The 18,543-nt window shown below is 38.6% G+C and overlaps 1 protein-coding gene and 1 long non-coding RNA gene across 3 annotated transcripts; both read right to left on the bottom strand.

Moving 5' to 3' along the window:
- Positions 1 to 2,464: 2,464 nt before the first annotated feature.
- On the bottom strand, positions 2,465 to 12,028 carry LOC112198069 (AP-4 complex subunit epsilon-like). The gene is given in 10 exon segments (XM_024339087.2): positions 2,465 to 2,748; positions 6,055 to 6,113; positions 8,410 to 8,526; positions 8,629 to 8,685; positions 10,073 to 10,204; positions 10,306 to 10,503; positions 10,582 to 10,692; positions 10,799 to 11,014; positions 11,100 to 11,847; positions 11,849 to 12,028. Coding segments are annotated over 10 exon segments (1,716 nt in total). The 5' UTR covers positions 11,884 to 12,028; the 3' UTR covers positions 2,465 to 2,705.
- A 4,654-nt stretch (positions 12,029 to 16,682) lies between these two features.
- Positions 16,683 to 17,400, bottom strand: LOC121052615. Of its 2 annotated transcripts, none has more exons than XR_005809632.1 (3): positions 17,333 to 17,400; positions 16,885 to 17,011; positions 16,683 to 16,694 (listed from the first exon to the last, which is right to left on the bottom strand). It is a non-coding gene; the product is annotated as an uncharacterized LOC121052615 (long non-coding RNA). The 2 variants fall into 2 exon arrangements; XR_005809631.1 differs by having other exon boundaries at positions 17,297 to 17,391.
- Between the last annotated feature and the right edge of the window lie 1,143 nt (positions 17,401 to 18,543).

The following is an 18,543-nucleotide window of genomic DNA, read 5'->3' as shown; positions in this document are numbered from 1 at the left end:
ACTAATACATACTATAGTCACAGTTAAATAAATAAGGGCTAAATAATGACTGCTACCCTGTAGTTTGGGTCTAAAATCAATTCAGTCCCTAAACTTCTAATTTCATCAAGAACACCCCTGCACTTTCAATTTTGATCTAACAGGTCCAATTTGTTAGTCTTCCGACAATTGAGTCATTTAACTTGTTAACGTGATTCATATATGGCCTATGTTTTATGTTGTGGTGTTGAGGTGGCCTGCATAGTCAATTTTGGAGTGAGTCCCACTATTAGAAATCTATCAAATAAATAGTTTTTCGACAAATAATCCAACTATAACTTGAACTCATAACAGAATATTAATGAATTGGACCTATTAGATAAAAATTGAAAGTACAGGGGTGTTTTTGATGAAATTAGAAGTCCAAGGACTGAATTGATTTTGGAGCTAAACTACAGGGTAGTAACCAGTATTTAGCCCAAATAAATAACTCCAAGACGATAAGGTAACTTTGTTCATAAATGAACATTGTGAGATTTACTCACCTCTGAATCTCGCTATGCCTTTATACGTAAACCAAGATAAGCACAAATCCCCTATGGTACAAAAACGTCTAAGTTTCGAAACACGTGAACTATAACCCAAAGACTATGTCAATCGAGACAAAGCTTCATCCGAGACTACCCAAAGTCTCTGGAACACTCCTAGGGTCGATTTGTCAAAACAACATCGATCTAACGGTCGGCTCCTCACAGATCAAAAACCAAACGAACCGAAACTATGATAACCCTAACATGTTTTAATCGATCGCCAAATGCTACAACCAATATATCAAAATGCTTGTATCGATGAGTTGGTGATAGTAGAGCAAGAATCAGCTCCCAAAGTGGCCGGATGCGCCGTCATATCAACCTAAAAACCAGGTTGATCCAATAGGTCAAAATGAAGATCTAGGTGAGAAAAGCAACTTTCATACCTGGGGCTACAGCCTGTTTTGCCTAGATCGGCCTAGATCAAGTGCGAAAGCTAGATTGGCAAAATCGGCCATTGAGTTTCAAAGCGTGACATTAACGTTAGAGCCAAAGGCTCTAATTAGCTTTAGAGAGAGAAAGTGACACACACACACATACAAGAAGTATAGTGGTTCGTCTCTCGCCTTGGCGGGAGACTACGTTGACTTGAAATATTTAACTATGTGAGTTGGGCCTTGCTGACCAAGAGAATTACATGAGGGTGTAATGGGATGAATTTCTAAGTGGGAGGAGTGGTCCCTTTTAAAAGGAAGGTAGCCACTCTCCTTTACATTTTCTTCAATGTGGGACAAGAAATCCCATTTCTAGTGTAGATAAGCTTGTTGTGAAGCATCTTGGCAAGGCTTGGAAGGTGGCTTCCCGGCTGGGCTTCACCGCTTCCGACTACTACGGTGTAGCTTGGATGTCGGGCTACAGGATACATATCGCAGTTAGGTCCCGCCATGGCTTGTGGGCCCACTAAAAGGGTGTTACTTATGCTTGGTGATATAGCAAATTTTCATGCTAGTAAGAGGTATCTACACGTGATCCGGTCACCTCCAATTGAATCGATCCATGAGACTAGTATAGATTGAAAGAGCAAGCAAAGGCCTACAAAACCCAACTTGTTTTGAGCATAGCCGTGGCCAGAGGAAAGAGGTAGCTCTGGATCAATCGCCACCAGTTTCCGCCCTCCGATCAGCAGTTTATTGTACAAATCGGTGGAGAAGAGTGGCTTGGTCCTAAGAGGAGGCCAAGGCGTGTCGATATGGGCCGGTTTCACTGTCGGATGACGTTAAAAAAAGAAGATAAAACTGAGTCGGGTCAAGGGTTTGGGGGAGAGAGAGAGAGAGAGAGTTTTTTTTTGAAATTTCCGGAAAATTTCCCAAAAAGGAAAGTCAGATTTTTTTTGTTTTTGGGATTTTTCTTATTATACCAAAATTCCTTCATACGACCGTAACTCATCATACGATATTTGATTTACGAGTACCGCATGTCCACAAACTCATATTGACGCGCTCTACAACTAACGAATAAAAGTCAACTTTTGACTCCTCAAAAATAAAACGTTTTGAATAATTATCCGTCTGAAATACTTTCACTTCCCCACAGAACAAATTAAAGGCGCCACAAACAATTTATGCCTAATTACCACTTATTAATTTCTGGAAAAACATCAGACATTAATAATGAAAATTCAAGGTATTACATTCTCTAAGACAAAGACTTTATAGAAATTCAATACAGATGAACATTTTTACAACAGTATGAAATCTCTAATTGTTGTATACACTAAATTAACGCGGCTTATTTTGAGGTGATTGGGTGAATCACAGTGGAAGAGCCCATACTCTACATTAGGAATGAATTCTCACGCTCCAAGTTTCAAGAACAAATAATAAATAACTTAAACAATCACAAAAATACCGAGCATGATGGTTCAAACATCAACACAAAATACCCTAAAGTATACAATGGTGCTTTGAACCCACAATATCAATATAGACTCATTCTTTAGAGTCACATATTACATTGCACCAAGTTTAGAAATTAAGTTGAAACAACAATTTAGTAAGTAAACACACCCATAATGCTCACTACATAGTGGAAGTCTAACAAGTGAGAAATAAACAATATATTAAGTTCTATACCTACAACTGCAACAGCAAGAAACCTCTCAGCTTCAACCATGTTCATCCTAACTTACAGGATAAATTACAACACCATTGCATAATGCACCGGGCTGCAACAAACAAACCTGGTAAGTTTTCAAAGCTCGTGTGAATAAACTTAAACAAACCTAACAGAAACACATGCTTAAGTTATCTCAACTTAACAAAATTAATAAGCATATATCACAACCATCATCAAATTCACATCTTTCAATATCTGGCTTAAGTAAGTCAACTCGTGACTTAAACCCACATGCTACAAACATCTCAACTTAGCATTCAATTACACAAAACCATAACCAAAACAATTCTACATCATGTAACATTAAAGGTGAAATCAATAATTAGCACCACTTAAATCACGACTCCCTTCTTAGAAAACAAAACGTTTGTCATCTTGGTAACATTTTAAATCTTGAAACACAACAACACTTGCACCTAAGTCACCTTTCTTTTCTCTCAACAGCAAGTATTTATCACCACCATGACAAAGATCATTTGAAATCTCAATAACAATTTTGTGAAGTAATGTAAATCTCAATACATAATACCGGTCACAATTTAAACAAAGTAAAACTAGTAATCCCTGCATAGAATTTAGTTTAGGAGATCACCCAAAATTACACAATCCAGAAAAATAGTAATCCCTACATATAGTTTAGTTCAGGACATTACATTAAAATCAAACAATTCAGAAAACAATTGTGACGCCCCGAACCAGGTGGAGGTGAGATTCGGTACCCAATGCCCAATCCGAGGTGTCAACGATAGAAAAGTAAAACGAAATTTAAGATAATACTAAATACATTTTCAGAAATGTCAAAAATAAAATATTTGAAATAATAAATCTCAAATAAAGAGGAATTATATCTTGCTCTGGAATCTAACTTGCTCTCATCTTCTGTAATCCTTTTTTAGTCTCATAAACAGTACTAACGTCTCGCTGACAGAACCCGCCCCGGATTTCACCTTGAAATCCAAAGTGGCCCTGTGGGGCCCACCTTAGAAGAAATTCTACCAAAAAAATTGGCGGAACTTCTTCTAAAAGTGGACTACCCAAAACCTGTAGAAAGACATTTACACTTCTAAAATAATCCACCCTTATTCTTCTGGAGCCACCCTGCTCCTTAAATCACAACATCTCCCATTTCACAAAACAATTCTGAACTTAAGAATATTAATCCCATGGGTTATCAGAGCAATCTAATGCACATGGTGTACAAGAGGGTAGAATATAAGATAAAGGATCGATACTTTTTATAATGCGGAAGCTATGACAACTATGCCTCAACCTCATGTACGCTTGACCTCAAGCTAAACTGGCCTGCAAACTGGGCATTTGAAACCGAAGGGCCCAGGGGAAAAACATTTGAAAATCGTTAGAGTGAGTGGACGAAAAATAAGTAATTTCGAATGAACAAGTGAAACTTAATGCTTTCCCAAATTATTCTCTAAAACCTCGCATGCAGTAGAAATCTTAGAAACACCCTTAATCATCATCTTTATTGAAATCTCAACTATGTCTTGTCGATCATCTCGAAATCTCTTTAAAATCTCAAATCCGTCAAATACAAAATGATATTTCAAACATCTCGTTAAATCACTCATATCTCAAAATATATCTCAAAATAGACGATGACTAAAGGGGACTGCCGATTAGTCATCTCATGCCACCTGAAGGGGACTGCCGACCAGTGATGCATCGGAGGGGACTGTCGACCGGACGAGAAGGTGATGGTTAAAGGGGACTACCGACTAACCATAGGTAGATAGAGGGGACTGCCGACTAACTACCTCATGTCATTTGGAGGGGACTGCCGACCAGATGACGCATCGGAGGGGACTGCCGACCGAAATATTCTGGAGGGGACTGCCGACCAGAATATTGTCTGAAGGGGACTGCCGCCCAGAGTATTACATGGAGGGGACTGTCGACCAGATAATGCATGCATGCACTAACTTATTTATCTCCTCAATGAACTGGAATTGATCTCTTTAAAATAATTGCTTTTAGAAAGAAACCCGATATTAATCCAATGAATCATCAATAATTCACCTAAAGCATAACTTAAGAATATCTCGATAACTCAAAGCTCAATATCTCAATAAATCCTCGAAAGCATATGTCAAATACTCGATAAATCAATAAATGCCTTCAGAAAGAAATCTCTCAATATAGCTTCAAAGCTGATAAATTCGGAGCTCAAAACTCAAGAAATCTCGATAATTCAATTATGCTCAAATATTTGCTAAATCATTCCTACTCGAATATCATCATAAAAATCGATATTCGAAATTAATAATTCTCACAATATTTTCTTAATCAATCACTTCCCGAAAATCATTTCCCAACTCAATAACTCATAAATAACTATCTCGAAAATCTACTAAAAGCCCTCGGGAAGGAATTTCAATACTAATCTTGTAATTCATAAATAAATCTCAATAAATCAACTCTTAATAAACCATAAAACTTAATAATTCAAATCATAAATTAAATCTCAAATGGAAAATAATAATAATACTGCATAATTAATTTAAAAACAAATGTCCACTCACAGAACTGTTTAGGCGACCATGTAAACGGTTTCCCTCGTCGAGCAGTAACTCGGTACGTCGCCCTATACACAATTATAATTCGTGAATAACTATCCGGAAACCAAACACAATTCCCACGTCATATCCTCATAATTCAACATTTTCACTTCTTCTTTGATTCAACTCAAATTTTATCTCTAATACCAATTCATTAATTTAAAGGTTCTGAGGCAGAACCGAGAGATATCCGACTGTCAGATTCTTGTAAATCGATAATCAAAATTCTAACATTTAAAAAAAAAATTCATAATCGATTCAAAACTTCTCCAATATTCACCTAACTCACATATATATATATATATATATATATATATATATATTTATATATTCTACATCGACTATAGGATTTAACCAGCGCCACACATCATCTACAGTGCAGTGCGTTGGGTCCACGCGCCGCCGGCTACCACCTCCAATGCCCACCAAAATTCAGTTGCACCACCTTCTCATCATTCTAAACATTTTTCTCAACCACCATCAAACCAGAAAATGTAACGCCCCAAACTGCACCTCACCAGCTTAAACACGTCACAGCGCCGCGAGTCTCTAAAACATAAACCGAACGCTCGATTTATATATTAGAGAACCGCTAGGCAATTTTGCTTGAAAACTTTTTGTAACTTGAGTTGTTAAAACCTAATTCATTCGTCCAGAACTTGGATAAAAACTAGCATGAGGTACGAATCCCAATGAAAAGAATTCAACTAAAGTTGACACGAGACTAGATTTCAACAAGTCCAGAAACATGAAAATCGCGAAGTAGAATGTAGAACGGAAACCAAACAATGATTTACCGAACTTGTTCCGCACACCCAGCTCCGTCCACTACTGTCCCGTCACCAGTGCACAGTACCTGCATCCATACTGTAGTAGGGGTGAGCTTTCGTCCTCGCTGCTCAACAAGGACTCTAACTCGACTAGGTTTGAAAATCAACAGATAAGTAGTTGGAGCGCTCCAGTATGAAAACTTGCTTAAACCAAACATTTAAAAGAACGACAAACTTTATAAGAATGCTTTATTTGACTTGAAAATCGATGCATGATACTAAATTAAATATGCGCGCTGAATCTTACCAGATGGCCGGTCCCATAGACCCACTACACGACCTTACCTCAATTTACTTTATCACCAGGTAAGTGTAGCGAGAACGTCCGCTACCTAGCTACGCACACGTACCGGGCCCGTCCTTACGATTGGAATACCAGGACGACCAGCGTAACTAACCCTCCGGAGGTTTTGGGGATCGAACCCAAGGAAGTCAAAGCCACCCTTCGCTCTCAAGCCATCACATTTCTCACATGGTTTGGTTAGTATGCATTGCATTTGAACATAACCAAACCACACTAACTAAGTAAAAATATATAAGAAAATCACCAACCGAGAAGAGTCCTGAATCCCTACCTGGATTCTGATGCTTTCCCTCACGTACTCCGAGAGTTGCGAACCTTCTGTTCCTCGGGTAACTGGAGTCCTAGATTCCGACATTTCGATAATTATAGGAAATCTCGACGATTAATGAATCGTCCAAACCAACTTTTCTGGTTTTGACCAACCTTTCCTGGTTTGACCAGGATTGACTATTTTGACGACGTTTGACCAAACATATATTGCGTGTACCCGATTACTAAGGCCACCCAATATATACAAATAGTTAATTTCTTTTCTTTACTTAACATCTGTGTCGCATAATAATTCAACGGAATTACTAAGGACACCCAATATTTTCCCAACATATTTTCGACTCAATAAGGGTGTATCAAATTTACTCTGGACACCCATATATTTCTTTTGGCCACTTCCACCACATAATCTCAATTCAACACTAATACCAAAACTAGTCTTGAACAAGTCATCAAAAACACCGAACAACCAACAGCCAAAATAGCACGATCAAAATATCAAACTTGATGATCACAAGTCAGTCAACTCAAGGCAAACAACCCATTCAACACAACCTACTATCAAGCTCATACCCAGGATATTCTGATTTCAACCAAACACTACAGTTCAACAAATCTATCAAGAGTGCCCAGAAGTACAGAACCTCAATTTTACCTTCTGGGCTAGAATTTGCAGACAAAACCTCGATGACGAAGAACACAATTGCTGGAGATAGCCTAGTCGACGGCAAGTTGATCAACTCCGTCCTACCTAATTCGAAGCTCGACCGGTAATGGAGTTAGACGTCTGCAACCCAGCAAGTTCGTGGCTTTCTGCTCCAATTGTGGCTAGATTCCTCCTACATATGCAACCTAGCCAAAATGAAGCCGGGAAGAGCTCGGAAAGCTGCCGGCGTCGAGGAACTGCGACGGAGGTAGAAGCAACCCAGAAACGAAGATGAGTTAAAGTTGATCGAATCAGAAAACTAATCATACTGGGGTGTTTAGCATGACGAGGAGGTGAGTTCCCATACCAAGTGTAGCTTAATCGGTCGCCGGAAGTTGCAGAGGTGGCCGGAGAAAGCTTAGGGCTTCCCTTCATTGCTGCTCTGTTCACCGTTAGTGCATGGGCGATCTGAGGATGTAGGGAGGTAGGCGACGCGGAGATGAAGCAGACGGTGGTCGTCCGTCAGCGACCTGTGGCCGTAAGGTGGCGCGGTGGCCGGGTCACATTGTCGGGTCGCGCTGCGTCTCAGTTCAGAGAGCACCGTGTTCTCTCTCTCTCTCAAATGTTCATGTGTCCTCCCACCGTTCACAACTTATATAGATGCGATGGTAGGCTAGGATCAAACGGTGGAGACGGTGGATGGCTAGGATTTGCTCCACCTGTTTTCTGTTTCTGTAATTAATTTCTGGAATTAATTTCCAAAATCCCAAAACTTCGGACAGCCACTAAAAATAGCTCGGGTATCCTAATAATTCTCTGAAAATTTCCATGAACTCGTCGTGCCGTGTACTTTATTATCCAACTCCTAAATTTAAGATTTCACTTTGTGAAAATCCTCGAAAATTATATATGGTGATGAAATGGAAACGGAACACAGGCATTACCATAAGTATTAAAAAAAGATCGCGTATTTCTCTATATACATTTACAGACTGACCACCTAATCCTGAAGCATGGCGATCCCATTAGCTCAATCTCTTAAAAATTACAACTAAAAAATGATAGAAACTCTAGCTACAAAAATACTTGGTTTGAGTGATACCTTGACAGTTTCATCATTTGAATATGCCTCTGCCACATCACATAACTTCCCAGTGATATACGAAGCAGAATACTTTCCATCAGCAGTTCCATATTCCCCCAAAACCCAACAAATGACCTGTAATCACAACTAAACATTAAGACATCAACAGGAATATTCTTTTAAGAACTTCTACATAAAAGCACAAATAGGATGAAGAGAATTGAGAGGGCACTGTACCTGAAGAAATACAGACGGAAGCTTTGGCTCTCCAATGATGCGCAAATATGACTCCACCTGCACAAAAAAATCTTTATTGCAATACCAAAAAAAAGAAAAGCCAGGGAAAAAGAAACTAATGCATCAATTTTATAAATATTCCAATCTTCGAGTTATATAGTAGCAGCCAAAAGAGAGTGAAGTAATTACAGAATTAACTCTTCTCAGCAAAATTTACAGGGACTTCAAATGGAATTCAGATATATGAAATTCCCAACCCATTTTCATCATAATCACTGAACATGGCCACAGTAGATAATGATTATATACCAAAGAAGGATGTAGACTAAATTTTAAGGCAAATATACCCCGGAGTTCTCACACAATATGGTCATTTAACAATCTATTTGCATAAACTAAGGGGAAGAGGATTTCTCTCAGCAACCCAGCTCACTTCACCGAAATCCAAAGAAAAAAGATAGAGCAAAAATGTAAGAAGCTCTGCGTCATGACAAATAGAGAAAAGGCTGATATGCGTCGTCAAAGACAAATCAGATTTTCCACGGTTGGTTTCTTAAAATTATATTATGCTATTCTAAATTAAGCAGCATCATCAGTCAATCAATAACAAGTACAACGGATACGATTCACATGAGCTGGTACACTCCACATCAGGATCAAACAAGCTAAGATACTTCTACTTGTACCCACAAGAACTTAATGTCTACATTATACTAATTAAGAACAATAGTCTTTATCATGTATAAAACAGCTACAGACTTTCTGGAAAAGAAAAACCAGAAACTCCTTTCTATAAAGAGCAGTGCTTTTTACTAAAAATGTATCAAAGAAACAGCTTAAGCAACTTCAGGAAGGAAATAGAAAATGACTACATATTGGATAATCTCCTCCATACTCTAGTAATTGCATTAAATGTATATCAACTTGCGCATAACACAATGAACATATCTTTGTTAAGACCAAGGTTCGATTAGCTTGAACAGTGTGAAGGCGAGATGGCAGACAAGGAAATGATCATGCAATTCGCAAAGGCATTAGGAGGAGGTGGGAGTGTAGGATAAATGGGAAAGATGAAGAGAAGACAGGAAAGCTTGATAGTAATTTCATAAATATTGTCACACGTGGCACGTGTTAGTTAGTGTCAACTTTTTTTCATGTTACCACATCCTGACATGACATGTTTGGTCATCCTTAAAAGTGTCGGAGTTTCTTTTTTAAGAGAGTTGGTGATCAAAGTTAATGGATGGAACTACAAATCTAAATCTAAAGGACATATTGATTGATTTTAAAGTTGGATTGAAACCTAAGAAATCACACCAATGCTTAGGTGGGATTCTGATATAAACGGAAACATTCTTCATGCACACAATAAGTCAAATAGCATTGTGTCAATGATACTGAGTAAAGCAGTGTCAAGATATGCTGAAAAGTGAAAATCACATACCGCAGATGATCTCAACTGACTATCTGCAGTATCATCATCCTCTCCAAATCCCTCGGCGATCAATTTCATCAAGTTATGTGCCACCTTAACATTCACCAAATCTCCCGCATGTTCGAAGACTTTATTCATGGTCTGAAGACAAAATATCAGAGGTGAAAGACATTAGCAGTTCATTAAGCAATAACAAAATTCCTCCAGAATAGAAGTGAAATTCAAAAGGCAGCATGTGTTACCTGGATAAACCATTGATTGCTCGGAGCAAATTGCTCAGCAAGCTCCACACATCGAGATGCTATATATGTTTTGTAATGGTTATCATTAAGGCTTATCATGTAATCAATCATACGGTCAACAATCACCTCCACATTGGAGGACTTTGTCATCTTGTATAACAGTTCAAATGTTTTTCGCTTCAAAGTGTCATCCGGGTCCTGCACCAAGCACAAACTTCATTTACATTAAACGATACAAGCTTGGTTAGAAAACATAACCAGACAGAACTGTCTCACCTCTAAGCAATCAATGACAGCCAACTGGTGTTGCTCAGCTATCTCCGGACTGATCTTTATCAGTCGACCAAGAGCATCAATGCCCATATATTTCAAATTATGACTGTCACTCTGTCCACCATATACATAAAAAGAAAATAATTGGTTTTTGAACCTCTGAACAGCCTAAATAAGTCAAATATCTTGCACAAATCACTGAAAAATTCAAAATGCGGACCTTCAAAAATCTTGAGATGACTTGAGCAGCCTGTTCTAACAATTTTGGATTAGGATGTATTGCAGAAACGCAACAAATACACTCATAAAGAACTGCATTTCCTATATTACTCGTGGAATCGCACTTCTTAAATATGTCGCCAACTACCATATACATCTTCTCACTCGATTGCTTATCCCCGCTCCCCAACAATGCCAAAATCTTCAACAACCTAATCTGCATTCTCAAATTCAATAACCACATCACAACAAAGCTCCTTATTTCACTACATTCAAACAGTAAGCTCGGCTCGAAAGTAAACCTGAATAAAGGGCGCTGGAAGCTGATGGTAGTCATAGGTCTTGGGCAACCTACGCTCTGCAACTTGCTTCAGAATGCTCACAAAGCTAACCACCAAATCCTTATACGTATTCACATCGATGGTAATGAGATCGAACAACGGGCACAGCGTGGCTCCCATGACTCCAGGATCGTTATCACAGAGCCGCTTCCGGAAATTGGACACCAGATGCGAAACCGACGATGGCGACTTCTGATAAAACCGATGAAGAACCATGATCGCCTTCTTCCTCACCGCCTCCTTCTGGTGCCCTAGGAGCTCCACGACCTGGGGCAAAACGGCGGGCACGGTCTCGTCGTTGATGAGCTTGCAGACGGCATTGAGGGCAGTGCACACGACGAGGTAATTGTCAGACTTCAGGTCCTTCTGGATGGTGTTGACGATGAGAATGATGGGGTCGTGATCGTCGTTGAGGAAGAGCGAGACGGCGAGGTAGCCGGTGCGCTTGAGGACGAGATTGTCGTCGTGCGTCATCTTCACGGCGTGGATGTAAGCGAACGACGCGTCGTGGCCGAGCATTTCGACGTAGACGAGGCGGATGATGTACTCCTTCATCTTGCGCTTGGGGATGTCAGGCTCGGAGAGGCGTCGTTTTAGGGTTTCGATCTCGTGGAGGACGATGCGCTCCTCTTCGGCCTTGGATCGAGCTTCGCCGATGGACTTGACGAGGTCGAGGAACTCCTTGGATTGGCCGAAGCCGCCTTGGGAGCGCGAGCTCCCGGCCGATGGTCTTGAGCTGCTCCATTAGGGAAGTTGGGGCATCAAGGAGTGTGAATTGTGAAGAGAGAAGAGGGAAGAAGGGGTTTGGGGTCTCCCTGAGGGCAGATCTGAAATATGAGAGAGAGAGAGAGAGAGAGAGAGAGAGAGAGTGGCGTGAATAAGTGATAAGAGGGGAGGACACAGTGGGCGTGGCTATAGAGCTTCCGGGTGTCGGAGAAGCAGAGAGACGGCTTCACCGTTATTAATTTTTACTTTACAACAGCGCGCTGTCAATTTTTCCTTTTCTATTTGCCATGATCAAAATTCTTTTCACTCTACCTTTCCAAAATGGTTACATTTTTCAAATAAAAAAAATTATTAAAAATTGACTTTTGATCGAGCAAGAAAGTTAAAAAGAGAAACATATTGCGCAACCTACACCGAGTAAAATCAAAGTTGAAAGCATTAAGGGCATTAAGAAGGAGATGTCGAGTCCACGTCTGATTTCATCCACCGAATGTCCCATTTTAGCTAAGAAAATCCGCTATAAAGTTAGCATTTCAGAAGATATGCTTGAAAGTAACAACTTCAAAGCTTTAAGCAAGTCATTTGATGTCACTCACAATCTTCTTGATTCTCAAATTATTTAAAAAGTTTTTAAGGCCCAACATATTTGTCAAGCAACCAGAATGGTGTTTGGTAAAATTTAATAAAATTTAAAAAGAGGTTTTGAGGGTTTGCTCCATACCCAAAGAGGAGAAAAGAGTTGGTTGCACTACTTGCATCCATGTTCCATTCGGTGGCACGTCCTCGAGACACGATAATTTGGGGTTCACATCCAAAACCAATTGGCAATAGATGGAGTGGCCCAAACCCTTATAAACCCATATGAAATGTCTCATTTTTCCCATGTGGGATGTATATATTCTGAACAGTTGTGGTCAGACGAGTAGGTCTGGTTTGTTAATTCACGAGTGATGGTCCGAGGTAGAGTACAGGCTGGGACGAGGAGAAGCGATGGTGCAGTTATGAAAGTCTGCAACCGCCGAGGACATGAAGAAGTCTGCAACAGTCGACTAGAGCCAACAAAGCTTGGATCCACCATTGGTCAAGGTCGTGGAAGCCTAGTGGAAGGGGGAGATACTCAATCGAGGATGCGCTTTAGTTCCAAATGGAATCCGGGAGCAATGGTGATCCGCCCATTATTGCTAGCCGTGCTTTGACGGATCTGGTTCGACGTCTGTATGGTTCGATGGTAGCAGGGATCAACGGTGGAGTGGTTCGGCCACTTGTGTCGGCCATGACAGCATGGTGGTTCAACGGTTGTGGTGCCACAATTCTGATAGGGAGAGGTTGAGGGTAATGGGAAACATGGGTCATGGGCCTGTTTTGTGTTGTTGGGCATTTGATGGTATTGGAGTAGAAATTGAGGACTCAAAGGCTTGTCATTGTTGAGCTTGCTAATCCAATATTCTCCTTAAGTTACATGACTAGGCCTAAAGTCTTCCGAAGATATACCTTGTTGTGATGTCAAGGCTCCAAGCATGCAGTATCGAAAAAGAAAAAAAGGCTTAATAATATGCTTGGTGTGGGAGCTAGAATTCTGCAAGTGTAACAAGATGCATGCTCATTATAAAAGGGTTTAATGTGGATAAACGGTTGTTAATTAGTAGCATAAGATGAGTGTTTGGGGGGAAATGAGTAAAGTGTGGTAAGCTTAGAACTGGTTGTGCATGAAAGGAGTGGTAATGGTTTGCATGTAGATGTTGTGCTTCATGTCCCTTCTCTCCCAATGTAGCCCTCTTTATATGGGGCCCTAATTTAGCAAAGGCAAAACTTTTCCTTCTCACTGCTATCTCTTAAGTCTTAGGTCGAAAGGGTGTAAAGAGTAGGCAGTGATCCAGGATTTCCTTTACCCTTTGTCATGACTCTCTTGGGACTCATAATCTCAATTTCTTATCAAGTTATTCATGATTAAGGGTTTAGAACAAATCTTGGTCTTAGGTTCATCTTTAGCTTATAAGGTGAGGAAAACTATGGAAGCATAGGTTTTGGCTTGAAGTGGGTTGTGATGCAAGATGCTCTCTAAGCTAATAGGGTGATGAGATGAGGTATCCGTTACTAGCATGTGCGTGGGAAACCAAAATTCTAGTTTGGTCATCGGCTCCTAAGACGCCTTAAACATTTAACATTTGGTCTTCATAGGTTTGCAAAATTCTATATCCTTCCACACCACAACCTACTAATAAGTCTTATTTTGGCCTAGTGGCTTGGGTCCACGATGCTACTCGGTCGCGTGATATGTTGTAATAGGCGAGTCGAGGCATATGTCACCGAGAATTCGCGCGTGCAACTTTGCTTGTCATGTGTTAGCATATGCTTGGCCATAGTGAGTATGAGTTTGCCGAGGGACGTTAATGAGAGATAGTGTGCCCATGACAGAAAGTGTGTTTGGCCTGACTCTCAAATAGACTTTGTGTGACTTCATTCTAGAGAGAGGCTTAGGCTTTGTGATGTCTCTTGCTTATTATTAGGCACGGCATGTCATGGGTTTTCTCCTTTATGTTCTAAATACAAACTTTGCGACAAGTCTAGTTGCTAGGCATGAACAAGATGGCATAATAGATTTATAATTATGCTTATTACTCTAGGCTTCAATTCACTCATTTACCCAACGTTGATGAAATAGGTCCTAGGTCGAGTCTAGGCAATCTTCGACCTTAGTCTCTACAAAAAAATAGGTTTATATTTTCGGGTATCAACATTAGCCCTCTTGATTATGTAGGTCACGTGCAGCGAGCGACATAATTAACAAAAAATTTGAATAATCTTCAACCATATGGGACAAATTGTATTTCCTTCATACTACTAAGAATTTCCTCTCTTGCAGTACTTGGTCGCATGTCATTAATTAATTTGGAGAGAGTTCATCAAAGAACTATTGTTATAAGCTCTTATATAACTTTCAACAAAAGAATTCAGCATGCTTGCTTGTAACTTGGCTTGTTGAGACTGTGGCTTGAGCGTATGTCATTTATGACTTTCATAATAAGGGTGCATCATATAATTTTCTATAAACGTGGCTTGCTTGCTAGAGTTATGGCTTAGTGTTCATGCCTTGACTCGTTAAACTGCGGCTTGTCTTTATAAAAGTACATACTGCCATGCTAAAAGTAGCACACAATTTAATCTTGTAAAATATAGTTGTCAGTATAGAATAGTATAGATCTTTCAAGCCAGGAATTGAGGGTATATATGTAATTGTAAAAATAAATAAAGAATTAATATTAGTATAAAGTATTATTTACAAAAATAAAACAAAGAATAAAAGAATATAAACAAAATCGTAGATGCGAGGAGTTTTAAGTTTTGTAAAATTAAAAATTAAAAGAAACAAAAATAAAAACGTAATAATTCAAGGATGAAAGAGAATGAAATTTGATTTTTGGGAGTGAAAAGAATTAAAGAATGATGCTCTAGAGAAGTTTAGAATGGGATGTATATATAGGGGACGTCTATGCTTGAGTTCCAAGTCTTCTGGATTCTTCTAATAATTCAAGGAATTATCTAGTTGGTCCACTCAACCTAAACCAATCAAATAAATCCACATCAGTATTCCTGCGTCATCCAACTAATGAGAAGCCTATAAAAGTAAGTAGATTTGCACTATGAATCTTCAAGGGAAATATTTTTGCTGAATTTATAACTATATTTCCTAATAATCTTCAAATTTCAGCAAACAAGGAGTGTGTTCAACAAGGAATGTATCTGGACTTAATTTCATCTTTTCTTGTTGCAAACAAGTTGTGAACTCCTTAAAACTCTCAAAGATATCTTCAAAAATGTCACTTTCTCACTACTACAAAAAGTTAATCAGACAACGGTGGATTTCTGTTGTCTGATGAAGAAGTCCACCGTTGTGTGATTGAAACATCACACAACCGTGATTCCACTGTCGTCTGATAATAGTTAGCTCAACAGAATAGTTATTTTCTGTTGTGTGAATTCTGCGCAGGCATGTGCTGTCATGGCATGCGCGGGATGCTTCGAGCCATTCAGACAACAGAAGATAATTTCTGCTGTCGTCTGAGATTCATAGCACACAACAGCCATAACTCTTTCTTTGTTGTCTGAGATTCATAACACACAACAGCTATGATTGATTATTTGTTGTTTGAGATCAATAACACACAACAACTATAATTCTCTCTTTGTTGTCTGAGACACATAACACACAACAGCTATAACTCATTAATTGTTGTCTGAGATTCATAACACACAACAGTTATAACTCATTCTTTGTTGTCTGAGATAAGTAACAGACAACCAAAGTGAAATTATCTCCCTTGTCTGTTATTGCATACAGACAACAGAGACAATTTTATTTATGTTGTGTGTTATCAATCTCACACAACAGAATTTTGTTTCTTTTGTTGTTGGTTGTTTGTTCACACAACAACTACATTTGGTTAGCTGTGGTGTGAATATTGTAATCAAATTAGCTAACAGCCAATAACTGTTGTAGAAGAAGCCTTAATTTTGAACTCTTTTGTAGTCACACAACACATTGTTTTGTATTGTGTTGTATGACTGAATATTAGATAGTAATTACCACAAAAACAGTGCTCTAATCCATATCATTCAATTACCATTTTTCAAACATCCATACATTCAAGTAACTAGATAATGTACCAAACAAGAAATCATTCCTAGCTAGCTACACTTGAATCAAAAGCTGATATAAAATCATTCCTAGATATCATTCCAACTGCTGTTTCGTTGACAATTACTTTGCCACCTGATTTGCAACTGCTAGCTCCTTAATATTAGCCTCTTCATTTTTTTCATCATTTTCTGCTATAAGATGCCAAAATAACATGGAATAAGCCACTTTAATACATCAAACAAATTTCAGTTGATTCACCATATACAATTTTATAAGCATTGAAACAAACTTTAATTGATTCACTGTATTCTTGTTACAAAATCGAAATCACAAATCAAGACATGAAAAAAAGTGAGGAAACCATCAAGCAATTTTAGGTACCTTCCATCCACGCCAATGTTCATGATGGTATTCTTCCGCTTGCCAAAGGCAACAATATGCTGTAGACCTTCCTGCAAGTGAAATTTGGCCACTGACCATTTTGAGCTGAAATACCTTGGGAGCATATCTGCAAAAGATCATATCATTATAAACAAGAACCAAACATGTAAACTCTTAACAAGTTTGTAAATTTCATGTCAATTTTCATGATAGTTTCTAGATTAAGACGATATACTAATTGGATCTTTCTATGCATATTATTATGCATAAGAATCAGCTAAAACAAGAAGCAGGTGAACCAAATTGTGTTCATCCATTGATACTTAAATAGATTAGTGACAAAAGAGTAGAAGAGCAGGAACTTTGAATTCCATGTTCTTCTTATGAACCCACAACACAAGTACTCAATTACATTGAAGCAAAACTTTATAATCCATAAGCTAGAGACCTAAACTTCCAGGGCCCTTATTTGTTATCATTCTGTTTCAATGAAAGCATGAAACTTTTGAAATTTTCAGAGAGCACCAAGACGAAAGCATATACCTTGACATTTTCAGGGAACTCCGCAACCTTGTACGAATCAACAGAGACTCCGTCAACCACATACCGGAAAACAACACCTGTAAATCCAAACCACCATGAATAAACTTACAGATGCAATTTTTTAAACTTACAGATGCAATTTTTTAATTAAATGTTGAAAAATAAAAGGCATTGCATCAAATCACATAAACATCAATTCCTTTGACACAATGAGGGAAACAAAATACCAGAACTTAGCTCTTCTTAATTGTATAGTCACAAGCGTCGCTCTTGTTAGCTCAAAACCCTCTTCTGTGACACACTGAGAAAACAAAATGGATCAACCAAAATAACATGAGAACTCAAATACCAAGATAACATTGGAATGCATTGTTCCAATTAAAGCAGAGTGTGCATTGAAAAATAAACTTTAAGAATGTAAAAAGATAGAGCTTTAGATTTGGAACTTAGAGCCCAAATAAGTATGTGACCTCTCATGAATCATTACCTACTAGCACCAGGTCCTTCCTCTACTAGCGTCATACAAAACTTAAGTCTCTAATTCTTATTGCTTTTCCCATAATGTCCTTCTCCTTTTAAGACAACAGGTGATGCCATCTCTCCTACAAGCCTCTACTATCCCTCCCATAATGCAACTGCAAAAAGAAAAAAACCCCTCAAAAGAAAAGAACACCAACCCAGCCCAATTAAGTTACCCTAAAAGATCACTAATAGTGCGAATTCTAAATTTTATAGACAACATAATGGAAGAAAAGGACAAACAGAAAAACCCAAATACAAGAAGTTATCGGCATTATCAAATGCTAGAATTAAATAACAAAGTACTTAAGGGTGAAAGAGCATTATTTTTCCATCTACTTTTTTTTTCCGATATCCTTTATATTTTTAAATTCATACAACCAAATCGAACTCAGCACTTATGAACTACATGATACCTGATACTTAATTACACAAAAGACCACTCAACAATACAAAAGCTACCACGCACAGATCATATGGGATACATCATACATGGATACAGTAAATCTCAATAAAATCAGGATATTGCACGTCAAGAATATGTCAATAAGAAGTATAAACTATGAAAATTGTACCCCAACACCACTAACCAATTTT

The sequence above is a fragment of the Rosa chinensis genome, chromosome 4 (genome assembly GCF_002994745.2).
Source record: "Rosa chinensis cultivar Old Blush chromosome 4, RchiOBHm-V2, whole genome shotgun sequence".
Classification (NCBI taxonomy): domain Eukaryota; kingdom Viridiplantae; phylum Streptophyta; class Magnoliopsida; order Rosales; family Rosaceae; genus Rosa; species Rosa chinensis.
The sequence above is the reverse complement of the archived record's forward strand: the minus strand, read 5'-3'. Positions and strand labels throughout refer to the sequence as shown.